Below are 22,324 nucleotides of genomic sequence, written 5' to 3'. Positions count from 1 at the left end.
AAGTTGATTGAGAGAATGCCAGAGGTCCTGAAGAAGAGGGGTCAACACTGCAAATATTGACTTGCTGCATTAACTCATTCTAACTGTCAATAAAAGCTTTTGTTACTCATAATATGATTGCAATTGTATTTCTGTATGTGATGAAAACATCTGACATACACACATGAAAACCAGAGGGCAGCAGATCATGTGAAAATATGATATTTGTGTCATTCTCAAAACATTTGGCCATGACTGTAGGTCAACACACAGTGTTCTGTGTTTCAATACACAGACTGTTATTGTTGGCAACTAAAATTAGCATAACTTAATACAAAATGATACATGGAGACTTGTTCTGATGTTCTGCTATGTGAATGCGCTCCTGTTCATGGAAAAGCCAGGATTAGTCTCTCTTTGTGAGTCAGGTGAAATAAATTACTGGTTCCAGAAAAGAAAAAAAAAATCAAGTAAAGCAGTTGTCAGGACTTGGACCACAGCTTCTGTGTGTAAGCGATAGTGAGGATAGTGAAGTAAAATACGCTCCAATAAGGTCGCGATTTGGCTGAAAATGTGCATAATTTTGATTGTTACTACGAGCAAAACAATTCACTAAATCCTTACCGAACTGGCAAGTGTTATTCGCCCTTCGAGCATAACCCATGTAGAGGCATTTTGTACCATGCTGTGGGAGGGAAGGATGGTCTAGAGTTAAATAGTAGTGGAAATGGGGGAACAATTGACTGCTGACTCTGATGTTGGTATTTGCACATGTAAGGAGTGAAATCATCCCAATAGTTAGAGAGAAAATGAAACATTGCAGAGCTCTCAATCAACCAAGTGGTTTCACCCATAAGTGGATCAACCGTAAGTGAATTCTCAGAGCAAAGACAACATTGACACGTCCACGTGACGTGGCCGAGCAGTCAAAGGCGCTGCGTTTAGATCGCAATCGCACTTGGGCCATGGGTGCAATGCAAACACAACACATAATTTGGCAGAAAAACTGCCAAATTTTGCTTCTCGCTATGAGTAAATGTTTGGTATAATCCTTCTTGAATTGTCGTGTTGTTCGCCATTCAAGCATACCGCATGCGAAGGGATCTCACACACTGTTGATGGTAGTCATGATGGCCGAGCGGTCTAAGGTGCTGTGTTAAGTTTGCAATCTGCCCTGGAGGCGTGGGTTCAAATCCCACCTCTGACATATTTCCCTGCATTTAAGAAAGTGCATCATGTCAGTGCCAGAAAAAGGTGCAGTTTGTGTCATTTGAGGCAGAGCAAGAGAGTCTATGGTCAGGTCTGCCAACAATATTTGTTGATGTTCAGTGGTTCTCCAGAGTTGTTACACCTAAACTATTTATAATGGGGCCGTGGGTGCAATGCAAACACCACCCATAATTTGGCAGAAAAACTGCTACATTTTGCTTCTCGCTATGAGTAAATGTTTGGCATAGTCCTTGAATCGTCGTGTTGTTCGCCCTTGGGGCATACCGCATGCGAAGGGATCTCAGACACTGTTGATGGAAGTCAGGATGGCCGAGCGGTCTAAGGTGCTGCGTTCAGGTCGCAGTCTCCTCTGGAGGCGTGGGTTCAAATCCCACTTTGTCCAAAATTCCTTTTCTCACTTGCCTAGACTCCACTCTCAGAATCGTCGTTTTAACTCGACTCTTGGAAATTTTTGTGTAAGTAAGTAAGGCTGTTGAAATGGAGGACCAATTGACTGACTCTGATTTTGGTATTAACACATGTACCTTCTGAATTCTTGCTGCCGTTACATAATTTAATGTTCACGCTTGCTAATTAAATGCACGTGATTCAAAGATCATCAGCAAGCATGACCACTTCTATGCAAGCAAAGACTTTGACAGTTTGAAGGTGTGCAGCATCCATGCATGTTGACACAAAAACAAATCATCATCAATATACTTATAAGAGCAATCGTTGCTCTGTATTTATCATGGAAGAGTTAAAAAGAGCTATTTCATGGCGAAGAAATAGCTGAGTCAAAAAGTGAAGCTCTAAACTTACCAGTCGATCTACATTCTCATCATCATATATGGTCACAAGCCTTGGGTCGTGAACAAAGGAATGAGATTGCAGATACAAGTACCTGAAATGAGTTTCCTCCACAGTGTGTTTGGGCTCTCACTTAGAGATAAGGGGAAAATAATGGATGGACTGATAGCCATTTACAATCAACCTGAAGTTCCCTATTCTACAATGAAAAGTTGCTAACAACCTTGAGAAAACCATGAGATTCATTATTCCCAGGAATTAATGTGCTAACAAATGTTGCCGATCCTCTCAGTAGTAGACATCCCAGCATGTTCATTCCAATGTCTGACCGTACATTGCTCAAAGCAATTGCCACAAAAAAAACAAGAACTGCAAGAAGTTATCTATGGGCTGCAAGCCCAACCCAGCAACTCTGCCCTCTGCAAAATCATACCTGATGACATGTTCTATCTGTTTTCTTATGTTAATAGTTGCATGTCCAAGAAGGAGTTGGTAACACACTCGTGTGCTGTGTTCAGTGTTGATTGAAATATAGAAAACATGCTTCGATCATGCATCCAGAAAACATGATGCATTTATAGCTGTTTTTGCATACACTGCTTTCCTGATTTAAGTGTCTGTACATGAGGCCCTGATTGCTTCATAATGTTCTGATGCCTGAAATTACAGAACTACAATAGTCTGTGTTCTTAATCATAAACTAGTTGTGCATTTTGGCCAACATCAATAATATTTTGTATTTGCACGTTTATAGATTAACTTTTGGTATAAAGTAGGATTTCTTACCTGGATAAGGCATGTGGAACCATGGCGAGTTTTTCAGGGCAATCAGGTTGATGTCGGTTCTTGCTGAGAAGCCATACTGATTCGACTTTGAAGGCAGGACGTCAAAGACGGTCAGTAAAAAGCAGATCAGCCAGGCACCACACATTCCAAATAAAGCCTGAAATTTAATATGAGTGTCAAGAGCATCTTGGTATTATTTAACTTAGGTTATTTTGTGTGACTATATAAAGCTACTAAAGTAAAAAAGCAGAAAGGATGATACATAAAAGTAGAAATTCAATTGGTCAACATTTCCCGTAGATTCACTAATTTATAATACAAGCTAATAAATCACTGTTTTTCAATCATGTTGTCCAATAAGGAGGGAAAAGAATCAAGTTTTTGTTTCCTTAGGGAAAAAAATGCTTTTCATGAGCTTGAATGTTTTACACCAGCGGTTCTCAACGTGGGCGGTACCGCCCCCCCAGGGGGCGTTCAGAGGACGGCAGGGGGCGCTGGCGGACATTTTTACAAAAGGGGGGCGCTGGATGCCTTTGGGAGCGTTTGGTCGAAGGTAAACTTTACACCTTAAATGCACAACAATACCAGTTTAGACTTTGAGCAACTTGGTAAAACTGTATTGTGTAACATTAAATCATGCTTGGCTGCAACTGTATCGATGGGAGCTCTTCTATTCAGTGTTTGTAGCTTCTTGGCGCAACTCCGCTCCTGCTACTGGTAGCTTCACTTATTAATGTTTTTAATTAGATTTGATATATTTATTTCTTCAATATTATTTTTCATGTCAGTGTTAATGTCATGAGGTTGATGACTCTATGACACTTTCAATTTGACTCATTAGGATTTGATTAAGAACCAGATTTGTTCTTTGTCATTTTTGTCCAGTAAAACTATTAATCTATAATCAATAGACAGGTCTATATAAAGATATAATCCATGTTTCTGTCTCATATTTGTATGGCATTAAAAGGATCTGGAACTTTTGTTTTTCCACTGAAAGCTCTGGTTTGCACAAWWAATGCMATGWGGGTGAAGTTTTATGGATGATACTCTGATGTCCCATTCTCCTGAAGGCAGCACAGAGCTGCACTACCAGAAACCGACAAACACTGAAGAGAAGAAGAGCTATGATTAATGTAGTTACAGTTCTATCCATGTTTTAATGTTGCAGAGTTCAGTCTTTTTGCAAATAGATCAAAGTTTAAACTGGCATGTTGAACATCTTTTATCTGGTCATTCTGTGGAATATTTAGCAACTAGAAAATGGCAAAGAACAAGAATATTTTTTCCACTCTGATTGGCTGCTGTTAGGCCTACCAATTTTAACTTGAATGTTCATTCATTGCATTTTTCGTAGACACCTGTGAAAATAATTTCTATTCCCATGACTTTTTTGTTCTCTGGGAAATTATTTTTGATGATAAATACAGAAACAAGCATAAAAATCAAAACATCTACAATAGTGATAGTAATATTAATAATAAAATAATAGTCAGTGCAGAGTAGCCTACACATTCTTTGGTGGGGGCGGTGAGGGACCTGGATAAGGGCTAGGGAGGCGTTGGCCCAAAAAAGGTTGAGAAACACTGTTTTACACATAGGAGTGCACAACTGGTTTTGATTCTGAGTTCAGTCTCATATGAAAGAACAGATGTTCTTTCATATGAGAAAGAACATCTCATATGTTCTTTCTCATATGAAAGAACATATGAGAAAGAACTTGGTGCATGCACACTTGGTACATGCACCAAGTGTGCATGTACTCTTTAAAACGCCAAGCAATTAGTGAGTAGTTCTGTTGACATTTTGGATTAGGTTGGAGCTACAACAGTTTTTTATCATATACAAGTACATGCTTATTGATACAACATAACAAAAACAACCACAATAGAGCTGGAGGTCAAAAGGAAAGCAAAGGATGCTCATAATACATGACTAACTGCAACCTTTTCTTTTCTCTAAAGAGAATCCTGTTGAGTATAATGTCATGTAGCATATCACTTAATGGAGAACATAACTCCACAATTGTATGGAAGTTGTTTACATCCTGAAAAACATGTGGTCTCATTTGATGTTATACCTGGCTTCATTTCCTCAACCATTAAGTGCAACATGTTGTGTATTCCCTTGACATAACTCAACTCAGACATGAGTCCAAATGAATAATTCTATAGACATGTTTAAGACTCACAGCTGGGGTTTGTGTCCTGCAGTGTCTTGCTAATTGCTGCAAGTCTTTGCCAACTCTAAAAGTTGGCTAAGTCCTGCGGCAACTAGATAAACTGAAAAACATATTGACTTCAAAACTATCAACACTGAAATGTAACTGACTGAAGACTTTTTTTCTGAAGACGTTTCAGTCTCTAAATCTTTTTAAATAAACTTCTATCTGTAAATTCAGAATTTGTTTTTTAATTTCTATTCTATTTTTGATCAAACATGTGTACACTCAGTTTTATTAACTAGGATTCTTAAATCCTAATTTTGTTTTAATTTCTTATGTATTTCTCTAATTCTTACACACTTCTCTTAAAATGCCCTGAGAGATTTAGAATATATTTTAACTTGACTGCAACTACTCAGCAATCAGGACTGAATGCAGCTTACAGCCAACATTAAACTGATTTGTTCAGCATCACCTACAGCTAATACATGAGGTGTATTTATTTTAGCCTAATACAATGTTTGCCTTGTGGTGATTAGCAAAATTGCACAATAAATTCCAACTTGAGCACAACTGTTAAAATAAATTCCATCCTCTCTTACCTTAAACCTGACATTTTTCCAACATATAAAACAAAAACAAAAACAAAACTTTATTGTGAGAAAAGACAAATACAGAAGATAATCTGAGGCGACTCACAGAAAAGAGCTTGAACAGTGGATATTGGAAAACCTTCCACTTCTTATCCTTGTATGCAACCATTGGAACATTAACTTTGCTGAGGTACTGAGAGAACAGGAGGATGAGACAGACTGTGCTGCAGAACAGAAGACAGGACAAAATGTTCATGTAGATACTGCTCATATATTAATACTCACAATCACATGTCAGAGTTCAAATTTGACTTCCATATGGTAAGCTGATCTTTATATATGACATAGAACATTTAGGTGACATCATAGAGAAGTAATATACCCGGTCATGATGCAGCAGAACCCTCTTAATCCCCCTTCATAGACATGCCTCACTAAAACCAGGAAGTTAGAGTACATCACCCCAGTTCTAAAGTCATTCCACTGGTTCCCTGTAGCTCAGAGAATAGACTTTAAAATACATGAGTTTGTTTATAAATCACTGCATGACTTAGCATCACAACACATAAACAACTGGATGTTGTTGTATCCATTCATTTCTGGAGGGCCTACATCCACGGAACCAGAACCAAACATGAAGAAGTAGTACTGTATGATGTTTTATTTTTACTTATTTTTGTTTTTACGTTTTTATGATGTAAAACACTTTGAACTGCCTGGTTGCTGAAATGTGCTATACAAATAAACTTTTGACTGAAAAACTCAAAAAACTCTCTTTTGTTTTCTCTACACAGTACAGCGTGTGACCTTAGCTTTAGTCCCAGTTAAGCTCCAAGGATGAGCTGCATGGAAAGCCGCACTTGGTAAGAGCAAGCAGTTAGGCACCTCAGAACGGTTGCCACAGGAGATTCAAGGATTTCTCGAACAAGTATGAAAGAATCAAATAACCACTCCGGGTACATTTATGTTGAGGGAATAGCATCATAATATGATGTAAAGCTCAAAAACGATAATTTTACATAATTAAGAACAACCTAAGTAAGTTACTTGTTCTCACACATTAAAATTATTTATGCAATACTCCAAGAATACATTTAAGTGATTCCCAAACATGTGAAAATGCTTTACAGGATGGTCTGTTTGTCATTCTGATTGTTTTACTGCAGTTTCTTGAGTCCATTGTGGTCAAAACTGTAACTTTTGTAAACAAAAAATATCAAAGAAGCTTTGATGAATCTGAATAGATAACTCTCCAATCCTCCAGGACTGGGAACAACTAGGAAGCCACTCATCTAAGATGCTTGCATTTGTTGGTCTCAATGCAAAAACAAAGTGTAGTTTTATTTATACACATTGGTGTTTTTTTGCATATTGTATTGTCCTTATCCATGTGAATTTACAGACTAGGGAAACATATGGCACTTTGTTACACAATAGTGTGTTGATGTGCAAAGAAAATGCAAACCGAGTGTCCTCATTTAAATGATCCATGTTCAAAGATAAGACAAGGTTATGTTTTTAATGTTTCTCACTAACCCTAAGCTAAAAAAATAATTAAATGCATATTAAAGGAAGTTTAGTCTTTAATATTTCTTTTTTATGTCACTTAATAGTTTTGCTCCAATTCATCTGTCTGAACTGTTCATTTAAAAAGCATCTCATGTGCAAACTGTTGACAGAGTTTTTCTGTTGTTCCTACACAGTGAAATGCTTTAAGCAATGTGCTTCCAAAACACACCTTTTTTACTCTGTAAAACAATTTTACTCTGTGCATTTTTTCTTGCTTGTTTTAACTTTTACAACTATTGTCAATTTGTGCACCTTTTATTCTGTGGTCTGTTTTTCTGTGTTTGATTTTAATATACAGCCCTTTGGTCAGCCCTGTGGTTTTTATGTATTTATATTTTTTTATGCTGTGGTATGGCACCCTACGAGTTTTCATTTAGCCAACAATGCGATATCTTTGATCTTTTTAAATTAAAAACATTTAAAAGTTTAGGATCTTGCCTATGCTGAAGAAAAAAAAAGTAAATAAAAAGCAATATGCTGCATAGCGGGTCTATTTCTCCAGGGGCGTTGTGTTAATGAGGGGTTTTATAACAGCATAATTCTCCTGGTATTGTCCTTTGTGTCTGTTGTCAATAAAACAACAGATGCTAATTTATTAGGATCATTATTTCTTTCTTTTTGTGACAAAAATTATAAAACATGCACCACTCAGACAATGTAAGCAATCCATTACCTTTGTCTCAGAAATTCAATATTGCTGTGCATCAGCAGTATCTAATTGTTCATGTATGACACTGGACAGGAAATTTGATCTCTAACTAGACATTCATCTGGATTCACATTTCATGCCATAAAACTGATGACTGCAGATACACATATCAAATTTATTCCACTCTATCAGAAATGAAATGAAATGCATTTGGTGGCTGGTTTGTACATGTGCAGGTAAAGTCTTGGTGGACATTCAACTGAAACATGACCCAGAACAGCTTAGCTTTTTAATCCACAGAAAGAGCTTATTTTGATGTGCCATCATCTAACAAAGGGAAAATTATGAACATATTTGCACAACAAGCAAAAGCCAACCATGTCAAATACTGACTGTATCTTAAATCACGTCCTAATCCTCAAACTGTGTGGTTTGTTGTTCTTTTTTGGACCCCAACTTAATTATTTGCAGGTTACAGCAAAAACAAACTGAGGATGAATATTGGTAGAAATTGGTAATGACAGCAAAAACAACAGCACAGACTCATCAAGTGCCTGAAAACACATCTGCGTTGTGTTTCAGTTAGGGGTGGATGATGTGGAATAAAAGGTTTTGTCAGGATATTTTGTGGTATTACTTTGATAACAACAAACATGATCCTAAGAAATATGTATTACTTTAATGACAGTAGCTGTATTTGCATTAACTATAAAATTGTGCAAACTGATACTTGCTCAACGGAAACACAACAATTTTGAAAAACCTCAAATTTTTTGATAAAGTTTTGCACCAGGATGAGGTGATTTTTCAGTCAAATCAAAATAGATTATTTAGCAAAACTGCAATGGAAACACCTTTTTTCGCATCAAACGAGTCGGATGTTACTACTGGCAAAAACGACAAATAAGATGACACAAAGGTAGGAGGATGATGGTTTGTTTTTGTTTCTTTCAGATCATGTGCAGCTGGCTCCACCAGAGCTCTCAGCATCACACCATCACACAGTTCATACATAGCTGTGTTTTTTCCACATAAGCAGAATTCGCACACATTTGTAATGGAAACACCGCTAATTGAGCACATCTGGTCTGACATTTGGGCACATGAGAAACTTAAAATCTCTGCAGTCAGAAGGCAARGCTCTGAAAAGTGTTGATTGAGTGAATCAATGAAACACTCACAGAGCAGCAATTCCCCAGTGACTGCCACATTTCTTCCCAGCCTCAATGAATAGTGACAGGCCGATGAGGGTGATCGTAGGAGCGATAGCCAAAGGGCCGATGTATTTAAGCACGAGGCCGATCAGTCCAGACAAGCCCAGGACAATCTGAACCAGAGAGGCAACCAGGATGGCCCCCTGAATCTGTAGAAAGAAACCAAAGAGGAAAACTTTTGAACTCACATTCCAGAGAAAGAGATTGTTACTCACAGTTAACCACCACTTACAAACATCATTTGCATAGAAAGTGTTCCACTTTTATCCTTTTGAACACACTCATAAATATTTTTCATAGAGTTGAAACTGGCTTGAATACATAAAAAAGGCAGACCTTTTATCACACTGTCTAAAGTTAAATCAGACCAAACTACTCTTGTTTTAGGTCACTTTGAATTACCAAATTTCTGTTTCCTAAATGCCACAAAAATGAGAGACAGGATATGTCAGAGTTTGGTGGGTTTTTCTCTCTTAAAATCAGAAGTTTACRGTCAGAATGCAGTTTCACCCCTGTGTTCTATCAATCTGTTGGGCTACCAGACTAAGCATTGCTTGTTCAATTTGTATAGGTTTTTTATACACCAGTAACAGCGATAGTGAAGACATATAAAAATAATGTTTTTAAAAACCTGTTTAAATTGGTTTTATTTATTTACTTATTCATGCATAGTGACTCTAGGATGCATTCTATGGCGACTGGAAAATGATATCAAACCCAATGGTCTTCAATTCCAAGTTCAAAACCCAAACAAAAATACTAGGTAAGATTTTGTGTTTTGGCACTGCAGAGCATAAATGGATCTAGGAAATGTTAAATTCATAGACTAAACACAAACAAACAAATAAAGGAGAAACACTGCGATGACAATTTCTGAATGGAATTCGAACTATCTAATAATAACTCCGATGGAAAATAATACAAACCTGAAACACAAATACTCACAGATCGTGACCAAATGTTTTTTTCATTTTTCAAAATGTTTTTTTTTTTGCATTTTGTGCTTTCAAACACTGTAGAAGCTCACTACATGTGGCTGTAAAGTCATGTGTTTGAAAGGTTTCATAAGATACACATAGAAGTGGAAATAGACAATTGTTTTACTGTGTGTTTTATTAAGTTCATAATGTGAGAGAGCAATTTTCTGTGTTCCAGTTGTTTTTACGACACAATACAAACTGAAGTTAGTCCTATTACATCCAGTGTATTAACATGAAAGTCCTAAAAACAATAGCTTTGCTCTTTCAGTTATGTTGGGCAACATAACTGAAAACATAATGAAGTTAGCAGTCGGTTTGAATTTGGGAAACATTAATTATTTTTGAACAATTTTTGTGAAATGCACGGAACAAAATATTACGTAGCAAATATTTTGATCTATGGTATTGAAAATAACTCTCGAATAAAACACATTTATGCACAAAATCCTAATTACATATGTGCTGTTTAAATATTTCAATATGTGCAGCTACAGTAGTCTGAGACCCCATCACATGGATTCTTTTTTCTTTTTTTGTTTTTTTGCAATTTCCAGCTGAGTAAATAAAGACATCAAGAGCTGAAAAGTATGCAAGTCAAGCTCTCAGCTAAGTCAATAGGGAAAAGAACTTCAAATGTGAACAAAGTATCTTAACTTGGCAGGTTCCTTAATAAATTTACTGCAACAGATAGATTTATGATTATAACTCTGCAGCTTTAAGTATCTTAAACGTCACTGCCTCCACTGTCATTAAATACCATACAGTTATAAATCCTGCCAAGCACATTTTTACTTGACATGTATTGTGCTGAAAATCTGGGAATTACAGCCCCATGCAGAGGGAAGTAGAACTGTGTCAAAAAGTGTGCAAAGATGAATTCACAGGTAAAAAATTTTCTTTGGGAACTCTGTGACTGACAGTATAAAGTACATTAACAGAGAGGAAAAAATTATTGAAGAATAGTCTTGCATAACAGCTCTTACCAAGCTGTAATTTTCAGGAACTTGTTTAAAAGCGGAGTTCATCCAAAATGATGTAGACTCCTGACCAACACCAAGAAAGATTACAAATTATGGAGCTCAATGTGAATTTTCTCAGGGCATTTTGGCTCATGCAATTTGCAATCTGTGAAAACCTAGTGGAGGCACAATCCATCTTACTGGGAATGATTGCCTTCTTGCAGTGAATATTTTACTAACCTCACGTATTCGTGGCATCCAGATTTCATCAGAGTTTTCCCGTGGCAGTGGACTGGTGCCATTCAGCAGCTGCATGGACAGGGTCGCAGGTGCATYKGGGTCTGGACACTGCCATTTCGGCAGGGCAAGAATGGCCAAAGTAGGGGTGATGAAACTGAAAGTTCCTCCCTGAAGGATTGGTAACCTGTAAATCAGTAAAGTCGAGAGTTTACAAGTCAGCAGAGCAGGGCGACCTTAAAGGGTGGAAGGGGAGCCAAGCAAAGTTAGAGATGGAAGAAGRAAGACGGTACAACAGTAATTGGCTAAAGTATGCATGCTCCTGTATCTTTCTGTAAACTTTAGCGTGTAGACAAACTTAAACAATATCTATCTATGGATGGACAGAACATCATATTTGTAGTTAACTMTGACAGGAAGGAGAAGTACATATTTTTCTGGTTGCTTTAATTATTAAAAACCAGCTTCCTTAGTCCWGCTAGGGAAGTCTTGCTTAACAGCTTTTACCAAGCTGTAATTTACCTACATACTTTGCATTTAGGTGAAAATGTTTGGCTTGTGGACTCATCTGACTAAGGAACTGCTTGCAGAGTTGTGCTCTTCTACACCAGTGTTTTTCACAGTGGGGGCAGTGTGGGGGCCTCAGAAAGTTGGAAGGAAAATGATGAAAAAAATGAAAATAAGTAAATAAATAAATCACTTCAATTYCTCACCATCATTTTTTGTTTTGTTTGTTATGCCATGTTTTATSTAAAATATAAGTTAAAATAATTAATTTAAATATTCCAGACTCTGAATTGTTCACTGGCTGCCAGTMAAATTCTTCTAGCATCTTTGCTCCTCAAGCTAGCATAGCTTGCAGGAAATGGAAAAGTCTTTGAGAAGAAAAAAACCAAAGCAGCCCAGCTGTGCAGGACACTGCTGCAAGAAACCATAAGAACAGTGGAAATAAAATAAATCAGGATTCTGATTAATATAAAATAATTAATAATAATATAAAATAATATTACATATATTCTTAAAATCAAAATAAAAGATAGTAATGAAACATTATGTTATCTGGAAACAGAATTATAATGAATGTAGTGGTATAGAAAGATACAYAATTCCACACAAATAGTCTCCAGGTGAGAAGATCCGGTTCTTAAGGTGGGCGTGGTGTATTTAAGGAGCTGCGGCGTTTATTCCGGCACGTGTCGTCTTTGTTCTCCCACTGTGTGGCTCGCGTCCTGTGGGCTCTGGCAGCGAAAGGCAACAAATCGCCGGCTGGTGCATGTTGCACTGATATCCTGGTGGTAAAACTATGAGGGGCCGTTTAGGACAAAATCTATGTTTTGTCTCACACACTACGAAAAACTCACGCACCCTCAAAAAAATACTCAAATTGCGTATACACACTACTAAAACGTCACACACATTTGATCTTTCTCGCACACATACAGTGTATTAACATGCCGCACACACACACACACAAAATACAATTGCGCACATACACTACTAAAATATCACACACGCAATTTTTTTGTCTTAGTCATAAGACTAAGATTACACATATAAACTAATAAAATATAGACTCATTATTTTGTATGTGAGAGACTCAGTTTTGTATGTGTGAGGGACATTTTTTGTATGTGTGTGAGGTGTCACGGAAGAGGCGGGGCATAATTTGGAGATGAGATCGCGTATGTTATAATACAGTGAAGTTAGCGTCAAGTTAGATATTGGAGCTCCACAGTGTAAGCGGCGTTTAACACAAGGTTAATCCGATTTATGAACGCTAATTTCGGCCAGCCATTCTCTACCGCTCCCTCCTCAAGGGCTCGTCGGTTCACTTAGGGAGCTACTCCGGCTTTAGAGCCGAAGTTAGCGGCCTTATAGCCGGCGTTATAGCCGGAGTAAGCGGTCTTAGAACCGACGTTATAGAGCCAGAGATAACGGCCTTTGAACCAGCGTTATAGCCGGAATAAGCGCTAGGTGAACCTCCAAGCGCTTAATGAATGTTCTCTACCGTTCGGTAGAGAACATTCATTTCTGGCTAATTTTGGCCAGAACGGCTGGCCAAAATTAGCGTTCATAAATCGGATTAACCTTGTGTTAAACGCTGCTTACGCTCCAATATCTAACTTGAAGCTAACTTCAATTCGCGATCTGATCTCCAAATTATGCCCCGCCTCTTCCGTGACACCTCTCACACATAAAATAAATTTGTATTCGTGTGTGACATTTTAGTAGTGTGTATAAGCAATTTGAGTATTTTTTGAGTGTGTGAGAGACAAAACRTAGATTTTGTCCTAAACGGCCCCTCATATAAAACGCCACTGCGCTGCACTCCTTCTCTTCCTCGTTCTGCGAGTGTGTGTGCGTGTTGGTGGATCATTGCTGCTCTGCTCTGCTCTGTCTGCGTTCGTCTCCCATGATTTCTGCACAATCGTTTTAAAGGTGGACTGCAGCKGCGTTATCCGCCTTCATTGAAGCGGTGTTTGTTTGGGGTGTGGCATTGCCGCGCCCATTTCACCGCCTGCTGTGGCCTGGCAAGAGGGCCACGCCTGGTCCTGATGTTTTTCATTTGTATTTTCTATTGTTGGTTCATTTTTATTTCTTTACTTATTTTGTTTACGGCCCTTTTTGTTCTTTATTTAGTCGGGCTGATATTGTTTTCCTTTTATTAGGTTTAAGATTGTTATCTTGGTTAATGACGTTTAAAGGTTTTTCTTCTGTTGTTTTGCAGTTGCTGAGGTCGGTGGCGGTGTTGGTGTGGTGACCGTGTCTTCCTCTTCTGCATGCTGTGATTCATGAGTTTGGATTGTCTCACTGCGTCTGGTGTGTTAAAGGTTTTTCTTTCGATTTGCTGTGTTTGGATGCCGTCCCCATAGTGTCCCCTACTGCCGATAACCTCAGCTACTGCACTTATTTTGATTTCCTTTGTTTTCCTTTGTGTTTCATTCTTAAAAAGAAACTGTTTTTAAAAAGAACATTTTAAAAAGAATTTAATAAATGTTGTTTTTTTGTTTTTTAATAAATTTGAAATGGTCTCAGATGTTTCAATTCTTGCATCACCGAACCTGTGTGCCTTAAACAAAAGGTAATATTCTCTGGGTGAAATTCCCAGGGTGTTGTTGTTGAGCAATTTATTAAAACTAAAATTCCACAAAATCTGAGTTTTATCTAGTGTCGCCACACATATAATAAAGGTTTCCACCAAAAGACTTATATCCACCTAAAATCAGAAAGTATAAGAAAAATGTATGCTAAACAAATGTATTAATTATTGAATAGTGAAACGTCTAAAAGTTTATGTTCCTTTACATTTTGTAGCATTTTCTGTGGGTGTGCAAAGGAGGCCCTCAGCCAGAAGTTAAAGCTCTTTCAGGGGACATGTCAGAAAGGTTTACAAACCCCTGACCTACACCACCTTCCAACGAAGGACTAAACGGTGCTCTGTGACATGATCAGACAATAGACAGCCCCAGAGAGTTATGTAAGGTAGGGGGGTCATTGGCTTATGTTTAGGGGTGGAGGGGCTAAATAAATTTTTACTTTAATATAAATACATAAACAAACCTTGATGAAACATTTCAAATAAAATAACCATATTTATTAATACAAAATAAACAAGTGATTATCCTCAAATCTGCAAACATTAGCTCATATTGCAGAAATCTAAGGTTTCCAATTTCTTTAAATGAAAAATCAATCTACTCAAGTAAAAGTAGCAATAATATTACTCAAGTAAAAGAAAAAAAAGTACAGTGCAGTAAAACTCTGAGTACCTCTTTTTCCAAAAACGTCACTCAAGTAAATGTAACCAATACTAATCACTTTTGAACATATATAACAATACTAATAGCATATTCTTGTTAACAAGCCTAATATGACATATTGGCATTAGCTAGCCACCATTTTAGCTAACATTATCAGCATCCAACAGCGTTACCCAACTCACTCGATTAGTTTCGAAGGCAGAGGGATGTGCAAAGGTATTTGCCTTTCGCTGGTTTGCTATGGTGTGAAAATATTATAGTTTGCTGTCATAATTCTTCTAATGCACACCGGTGTGCGGCTTTGCTCTCCGTCGCTGCCATGCGACCATCTTGGCGGTTATGTTGCATTTAAAGGCRGCTCGGGAAAAACACGTTACGACATGTTAGCAATGGTTAAGCAATTGTCTGCAAGAGACAGAGGGCACGGATACGGGAAGTACAGGTGCCCTTACTGTATAGGAATAATAGAACGTTGGTCACTATGAGGTAAAAATAAAAGAAATAGCTTCCAGTCTAGGGCTGASTCTGGACGGTTAATGCTGCCCACCAATGCTGCCGACACATGACATTGGGCAAATTGGAATTATAAAACTAAATTTGCTAAATGGAAATACGCCAATTAAAAAAAAAAAAAAAACATGTTTCTTTGTAGGCACTGGCCTCCTGGGACAATGCACAGTGCATCCCAAGTTGTGTTTGTCCACAGCAATTTTGCAAAACGTTGCATAAATACGTAGCTCCTCCCAAGGAACTTGTCGCTCCATTGAAGACTTATTCATGTGTGATTTTAATATTATATGGAAGCACAACAATTTCGACATTTTTACTTTTTTTTTTTTTTTTTATTAGAATATTGAAAAAGTTTTGTACACATTTGCAATGGAAACACAGCTACTCTTAATTTTTTTTTCTGTAAAAGCTTTGAAAACAGTGCATCATTTTCTTCCCATTTTATAATTCCTAAGTACTTTTTGTTGATCTATTACATGAAATCTCAATAGAACACATTAACGTTTGTGGCTGAAGCATGGCAAAACGTGAATAAGTTCAAGATGTGCAAATGCTTTTGCAAGGCACTGGAGATACACATGTTTCAGTTGTTAGAGAGCTATTTGAACATATGCAAAGAAAATAAAGATTAACTGACCCATCACTCACTGTCAACCTGTTTGCTTGGATCACTTGTGACCTTTTAAGTATTTGCCAACAAATGTAGGTGGAGAACTTGAACAAAAGCTTTAGTTATTTCCACATGCTGACTGGTGCACAGATGTGTATGTGCACTTTCTGACACTGTGTCCCCACACGGAGGCAGAATGGCAAATATGTAGTAACTATGAAGTTCAATAAACTCTAGTCACAGAAACTATTGGCAATTAAATAGAAAGCTTCAAACATGGCCACGTAAAGCCGAGTACAGTAAAGGGAGTGCAGGGATTAGACTTGGAAGAGAAAGTCTTCCTTTTTGCATTTGTGTGGCAATCTGACTCACACCAAATCAACGCAAAGCAAACATGGAGGTGGACAGAGATTTACTTTCAGGTAATCCCAAAAAAAACCACTAAAATGTAAATGCGTCCTCTATCGTTGCAGGAAACACTCAGGGCAAGGGTTAAAAGTTCAAATATACCTGAGCACAGAGRAGGCATTGTTAGGTAAGATATTTCTTCACTTTACACATGCTTCAATCAAAAAAAGGGGGAAAAAGAGCAAACAGGAACCCACCCACACAGCACAGTGATAAATATCCTTTTACACTGAGGTAAGTACCTTCCTAAGAAGTTTACATACATTTGAAAGTGTCAGTTTATGTATCTGAGCTTTGCATAAGCCAGGTGGCTTACTGGTTCACTGGGGCTTTGTTACCTGGTTCCAACGGTCGTCTGCAGCAGTGTGCACAATCCTGACACAAAGAATATGGTGGAGATGAGCTGGCTTTTGGCCACGTTGTTGTCTGCGATGCAGAGAGGCTCGGCAAGGATCAATGGGACGGCGATGATTCCGCCAAAGGCAAGGACATAGTGCTGTGGATCATGAATGATAAAATGGACAGAGGAGATGTTGAAGGATTAGCACTGATCACAAGACCTCAAACTTCAGTTACAGAACAAGTGCTTCTGGTTGCTACAGTACTACGTGACATGGTCAAGTTCAGGTACAGCTGTGTTCACAGATGTGGGAGTATCCTCAAAAAGGAATTTCACTGTAACAGTTTTCCTTTTACTGTAAGTTAAAAAAAATGTCTGGCAACAACTGGCAACAGGTTAAAAGCAATGTTCAATTTATCCATCATCGATGCTCTCTTATTTGTACCAGTGCATCAGGGGACAACATAGAGGACGGACARTCTTGCATGCGGGCAAATCTAGAGTAACCAGATAACCTAAGGAAAATGTGAGTGGAGGACTGTATAAACTCAAACYAGAAATTCCTCTACATCTTGCACTTTTTCAGCTCACACTTAAGGCTTAACCTTTGTGTGTGCTGAGGGGAGTTAGGACGTCTCTGCTGGTGAAGATTACCACTGTTTAAAAAGAATTTGTGTAAAAGGAAATACAAACCAAAGACAGATGGTAATAAATTGGAGCAGATTAATGAAGGCACTTTTTAAACTCCCACGAACAAAGCCAGCATATTTTAGATGGCTGTTTGGAGGATTACTTCAGATTGATAGCAGATCATGATAGATTTMCATCTGGGATTAATTTCTAAGATTGGCACAAATTCGATTTCACATTTGTAAAACATGATCATGACACACTGGAAATGCCGTGTTGGGATAATGAAAGCTCAAAGTCTCTTTCACACTGTTTTAACTATGTACTGCACATATAATTAAAGAAATACCAAGAAGAACAACTTACTGAGCGCTGCATGCTAGCAACACAAGAATGTACTGATTGGACAAACCAATGTGCTTATAATTATTTCAACAAAAGGAAGAATACGTCCCAGTTTCTCTCCATCCATCCATCTTCTTCCGCTTATCCGGGGTTGGRTTACAGACAGAATTTCTAGCCGCAGCCAAGGTGTTCAGGGGATCTGTTTTGATGGCTTTCGGATCGTGCTCTGCTTTTTGCAGATGACGAGATCCTACTGGCTTCATCAGGCTGTGATCTACGGATTTCGCTGTAGTGGTTCACAGTCGAGTGTGATCAGGATCGGTGCCTCCAAATCCGAGGCCATCGTCTTGAAGGGAAGACATTATGTCACAAGTGGAGGAGTTTAAGTATCTCGGGATATTGTTCAAGAAAGAGGGAAGATGATAGGCAGATTGGCGCAGCATCTTCAGTGAAGCAGGTGCTGTACCAGTCTGTAATGATGAAGAGAGAACTGAGTCGAAAGGCAAATCTCTCGATTTACCAGTTGATCTATGTTCCTAGTACCTCATCTATGGTCATGAGCTTTGGGTCATGATTGAAAGAACGAGGTCACGAATACAAGTGGCTGAAATGGGTTTCCTCCGTAGGGTGGCTGGGCTCTCCCTTAGAGATAGGGTGAGAAGCTCAGTTATCTGGGAGGGACTCGGAGTAGAGCCGCTGCTCCTTCACGTCGACAGGAGCCAGTTGAGGTGGCTCGGGCATCTGGTCAGGATGCCTCCTGGACGCCTCCCTGATGAGGTGTTCGGGGCACGTCCCACCAGGAGGGGGCACAAGAGAATAACCAGGATATGCTGGAGGGACTATGTTTCTCGGCTGGCCTGGGAACACCTTGGGATTCCCCCGGAGGAGCTGGAACAAGTGGCTCACTATAGGAGCTACTTATCAGTGAATCGCTGGTTAAAAACATTGTTAGTAGAGCAAAGTTGTAATGACTTCCTGAAGCTGGAGTTTCAGAAAGAGCAGGAGTTTAAAAAGAGACAGAGGCCCAATTTCAAGATATTAAATTATAAAATAAAATGTTTAAGTCAATATAGAATTTTTATAAGAGCATGGTTACTTTCAGTAAAGTAATGTAAAAGATAAAAGGTAGGGTAAAATGGCACTATGCATCTGGAAAATACATACTGCCCTTTTAATTTTAATAATTTTCAACACTAGAAGAATATCAAAAGAATTTATGCAAGTTTGCAAAGAAAATGCAGTTTGCTGGTGAGATATTTATTCGTACTACAGCACTGAAAACAAGTAATTTTACTTCCTGTTATATTTCCATTATCAAATAAAATCCTAGTAAAATGCAACTAAGCTTATCGTAACAAGACTAAAAGTTAAAAAGCTCAATAGGTGGGAATACTTTAACAAGGCGTTGCACCCTTTATACAGAACCTTCTAACAGTAACGGAGAGAAAGTGGGAGGCAGAGCTCATCCGATTAGATTCAGGGAGAAAACAACCTGTTGACCTCACTGATGATGAGGTGACTGGAGAACCGTGAGGTCTGAATGTCCTTTGGATTTATAACAGCCTATTTCTAGCTGTGATTTAGTGTGGTAAAACATGTGCTAAGCCCTGGTCTTCGGGTGTATGCTGTGGCTCTGAGGGGATCCAGATATTATGGAGACATAGTCTTTTATCTTTGCTTGAGTCAGCCACCTGGGAATTTACAGCTCCTCTTATTTTCCTTTTCAGGTGAAAAAAGAAATATGACTCTCCCACACMGCATGTAGATAGGCACCATCCTGTGATAAGAGACAGATACTGAAGACATCTTTATAGTTTTCACTATGAGATATCCRCCACTYGTACTCTGTCCAAATTAAACACAGAAACCTTTCACAAATGAAAAAGATACGCACACTGATATGCCTGTAAACAACCTTACTATTTAATAAGATGAAAACGGCATAACAATAATCACAATAAGTGCAATTGGCTTTAAARATTAAAATGTGCTGCAAGGTAATAATTCACTGTGAAGAAGTGTTTTTTCAGCTGCAAATGTTAAAGCAGGCCAAAAAACGTCAGAAAATAATGTCCTCAGATGAACAAAAGCATGTTTTTACTTTCAAGCTGAGYAGGTTTCCATTACATTTCATCACGAATCAGATGAGGATCTTTGGTGAGCCTCCAGTTGTGTGATCAACAGCAGAACCTTTAATAACAACTGGCCTTTAAAGGCACCACCTTTTGCTTGCAACACTTAAAAATAAAACTGATATTTAGTTTTATTACTAAAGGTTTGCTGGATTTGAATATCATTATGAAGTAGTATGATTTCATATGCAAGTTACATATTAAGGGGAAAGTATTATGTAAAATCTACTTTTTTGAGCATTACATAATGGTATAACGTTATTCTCTCAACAAAACCAAACCGGGGGTATAGATGTGATTCTTTAGTGCATTTTGCAATATTTAGCCAAATTTGACACACTGTAATGATAAAAAAAAAAAAGATGGTGGTTGTTCAGAAATTTATATTTTTACTCAATTTCAAGATTGAACAGTATGTTTCATACCTTAAATGCCCAGCAGACCTAATAAGAATCATATTTACACTAAAGGTAGGTGCAATATTCAAATTCATAATCGCTATGAAATTCACCATCTGACTGACATCAGAAACAGAAATAACAATATTTTTTGTAAAATTGGATATAAATTCAGTCATAAGGGAATAAATATGTTCTCCTACTATGTAAAATCCATATCACATGAAATTGTTTGAAGGGTGTAGTTGTAACATGACAAAATAAGGAAAAGCTAAGAGGATATGAGCATTGCTTCCTCATCTGTGGTTCATCTGGGGGCCTTGCRGAGGGCCAAAGCTGAAATGATTAATGTACTGTTATCACTACATGTTAGATACTCTGTGTTTAACGTAGATCAACAGCAAGCCAAACTCAATTTCATGAGCCAGGAAGCTGAGCGTCTTGCTCCTTTATTACGTTTTCTTGACACTTACAACTTTGAGCAGTGGTGTGGAAAAGCTCAATGAAAGGTTGAGTGAAACTATAAGAAACAGAAAAATAAAATATGCATCAGCTCTAAATACACAGAATAAACTTCTAGTGTCTGAATAGAATTAACCTTAGCTGCAGTTAAGAAACAGTCACGTAGCAACCGTTGCTATGTAAATAAAAACTATCAGGATATGGCTTTTCTAGAATAAACACATTTGGAAAACAATCCCAAAATAAACTAACAAAACATATAACACCAAACAGAACATAGATTGAACTTACAGCCATTGTTCTCGGAGGCGTAAGAAAAGATTGACAACACAGGAGGTGAAGTTCATACATTAACAGGCAGGTTTTCTCTCTGTGAACTGCAACTGCCTCTGCTACCCACAATGCACTAATATCTCAAAATTCTCTTTCAAAATAAAATACAGAGAAATTAATACTATAGAACTTTTTAAAACTAATTAAGAATTTTCCAACTTCCAGCCTGGGGCAGAACAATTAAGCTCTAAAAATATCTAATCGCTGATTCATGACCAATGTTTATCCATTTTGTTGTGCCTCCTTGCAACTAGTTTTACGGCATGATTCAAATGTCATGGTTGTTTACCTCTGAAACAAACTCATGACCCGCTGGTCCTCTGATATCCTTGTGTAAGCACAAGCACGACACAATGTCACGTCATTTCTCCAATACCTTATCCATACCGCTCTGATATAACAAATTAACCTTTAACGTCTTTTGACCTTTATTCCAATTTTTTGTTTATGTTTTGAAGTACTTCAAAACAAATCATCATAACCAATTCTAGATTTGACAGACTTTGTTMATTTTTCCAAAATTTTTGATAAAGTTAATACATACAGAAAAAAAAATGCACTGAATACTACATGTCTGTAATGTGCTTTAAGAATTTACAATAAGGGCCGCATGCATATTAAGAAAATGAAAAACCAAAACAACAATGTCACAGTAGCTGTCTTGTGCTTGCATTAAACCCATTAGGGTTTCACATGGGAACTTAATCTGATGTGGTAAACGCACAGACATGCTGGAGTCTGTTCAGTGAGTTTAAGAAAAAAAAAATGTGTTTGCTGATTGATTTTAAACAGCACAACAGAAAGAATGCTGTGGGTGTACCACACTACAGTAACGCAGATCTAATTGCATCGGAACAATAAAAACCTGCAGAATTATTAGTTTGCAAGAAGAGCCAGAAGAAAAATTAGATGATCTACTGTTTCTATGTAATATTGGACACATGGGAGCAAGTTCGTCCTGTCTGTACGCCAGCAATAAAATGGCTAAGAAACATTTAATATATGGACTGATTCTCCATAATTTCGCTTATGTATATAATGTACAGTGTCTTTTGCCACTAACTGTGTGTGTATCGTGTTTTGTGTGCGGAGGAGCGATCAGAAACACATTAAGTGGCATTGTTGTCAGTTGCTGTGGCAACGAGTCTGCGTAGCTTGGCGAATACAGATCACTTTGTATTCGCCAAGCTAATACAAAGTGATCTTTGTATTAGCTTATATATATATATATATATATATATATATA

At 37.8% G+C, this 22,324-nt stretch overlaps 1 protein-coding gene and 1 non-coding gene across 3 annotated transcripts in view; one reads left to right on the top strand and one right to left on the bottom strand.

Moving 5' to 3' along the window:
• The window catches only part of LOC103465623 (solute carrier family 23 member 2), a 63,395-nt gene that overhangs the window by 26,616 nt on the left and 14,455 nt on the right, over positions 1-22,324 (bottom strand). Inside the window, exons 1-6 of one of the 2 annotated variants that reach the window (XM_008410624.2) lie at positions 21,037-21,143; positions 16,777-16,934; positions 11,153-11,336; positions 8,941-9,122; positions 5,648-5,765; positions 2,785-2,941 (exon numbers count right to left, since the gene is read on the bottom strand). In XM_008410624.2, the coding sequence (XP_008408846.1) occupies positions 2,785-2,941; positions 5,648-5,765; positions 8,941-9,122; positions 11,153-11,336; positions 16,777-16,934; positions 21,037-21,096 (859 nt within the window). In that variant the 5' untranslated portion in view covers positions 21,097-21,143. Of the gene's footprint in view, positions 1-2,784; positions 2,942-5,647; positions 5,766-8,940; positions 9,123-11,152; positions 11,337-16,776; positions 16,935-21,036; positions 21,144-22,324 lie in introns of those variants that run through there. The other variant, XM_008410623.2, reaches the window with a different exon arrangement.
• trnal-cag (transfer RNA leucine (anticodon CAG)) lies at positions 1,509-1,591 on the top strand. Its single transcript has one exon. It is a non-coding gene; the product is annotated as a tRNA-Leu (tRNA).

Source organism: Poecilia reticulata, linkage group LG6 (assembly GCF_000633615.1).
Source record: "Poecilia reticulata strain Guanapo linkage group LG6, Guppy_female_1.0+MT, whole genome shotgun sequence".
Classification (NCBI taxonomy): domain Eukaryota; kingdom Metazoa; phylum Chordata; class Actinopteri; order Cyprinodontiformes; family Poeciliidae; genus Poecilia; species Poecilia reticulata.
The sequence above is the reverse complement of the archived record's forward strand: the minus strand, read 5'-3'. Positions and strand labels throughout refer to the sequence as shown.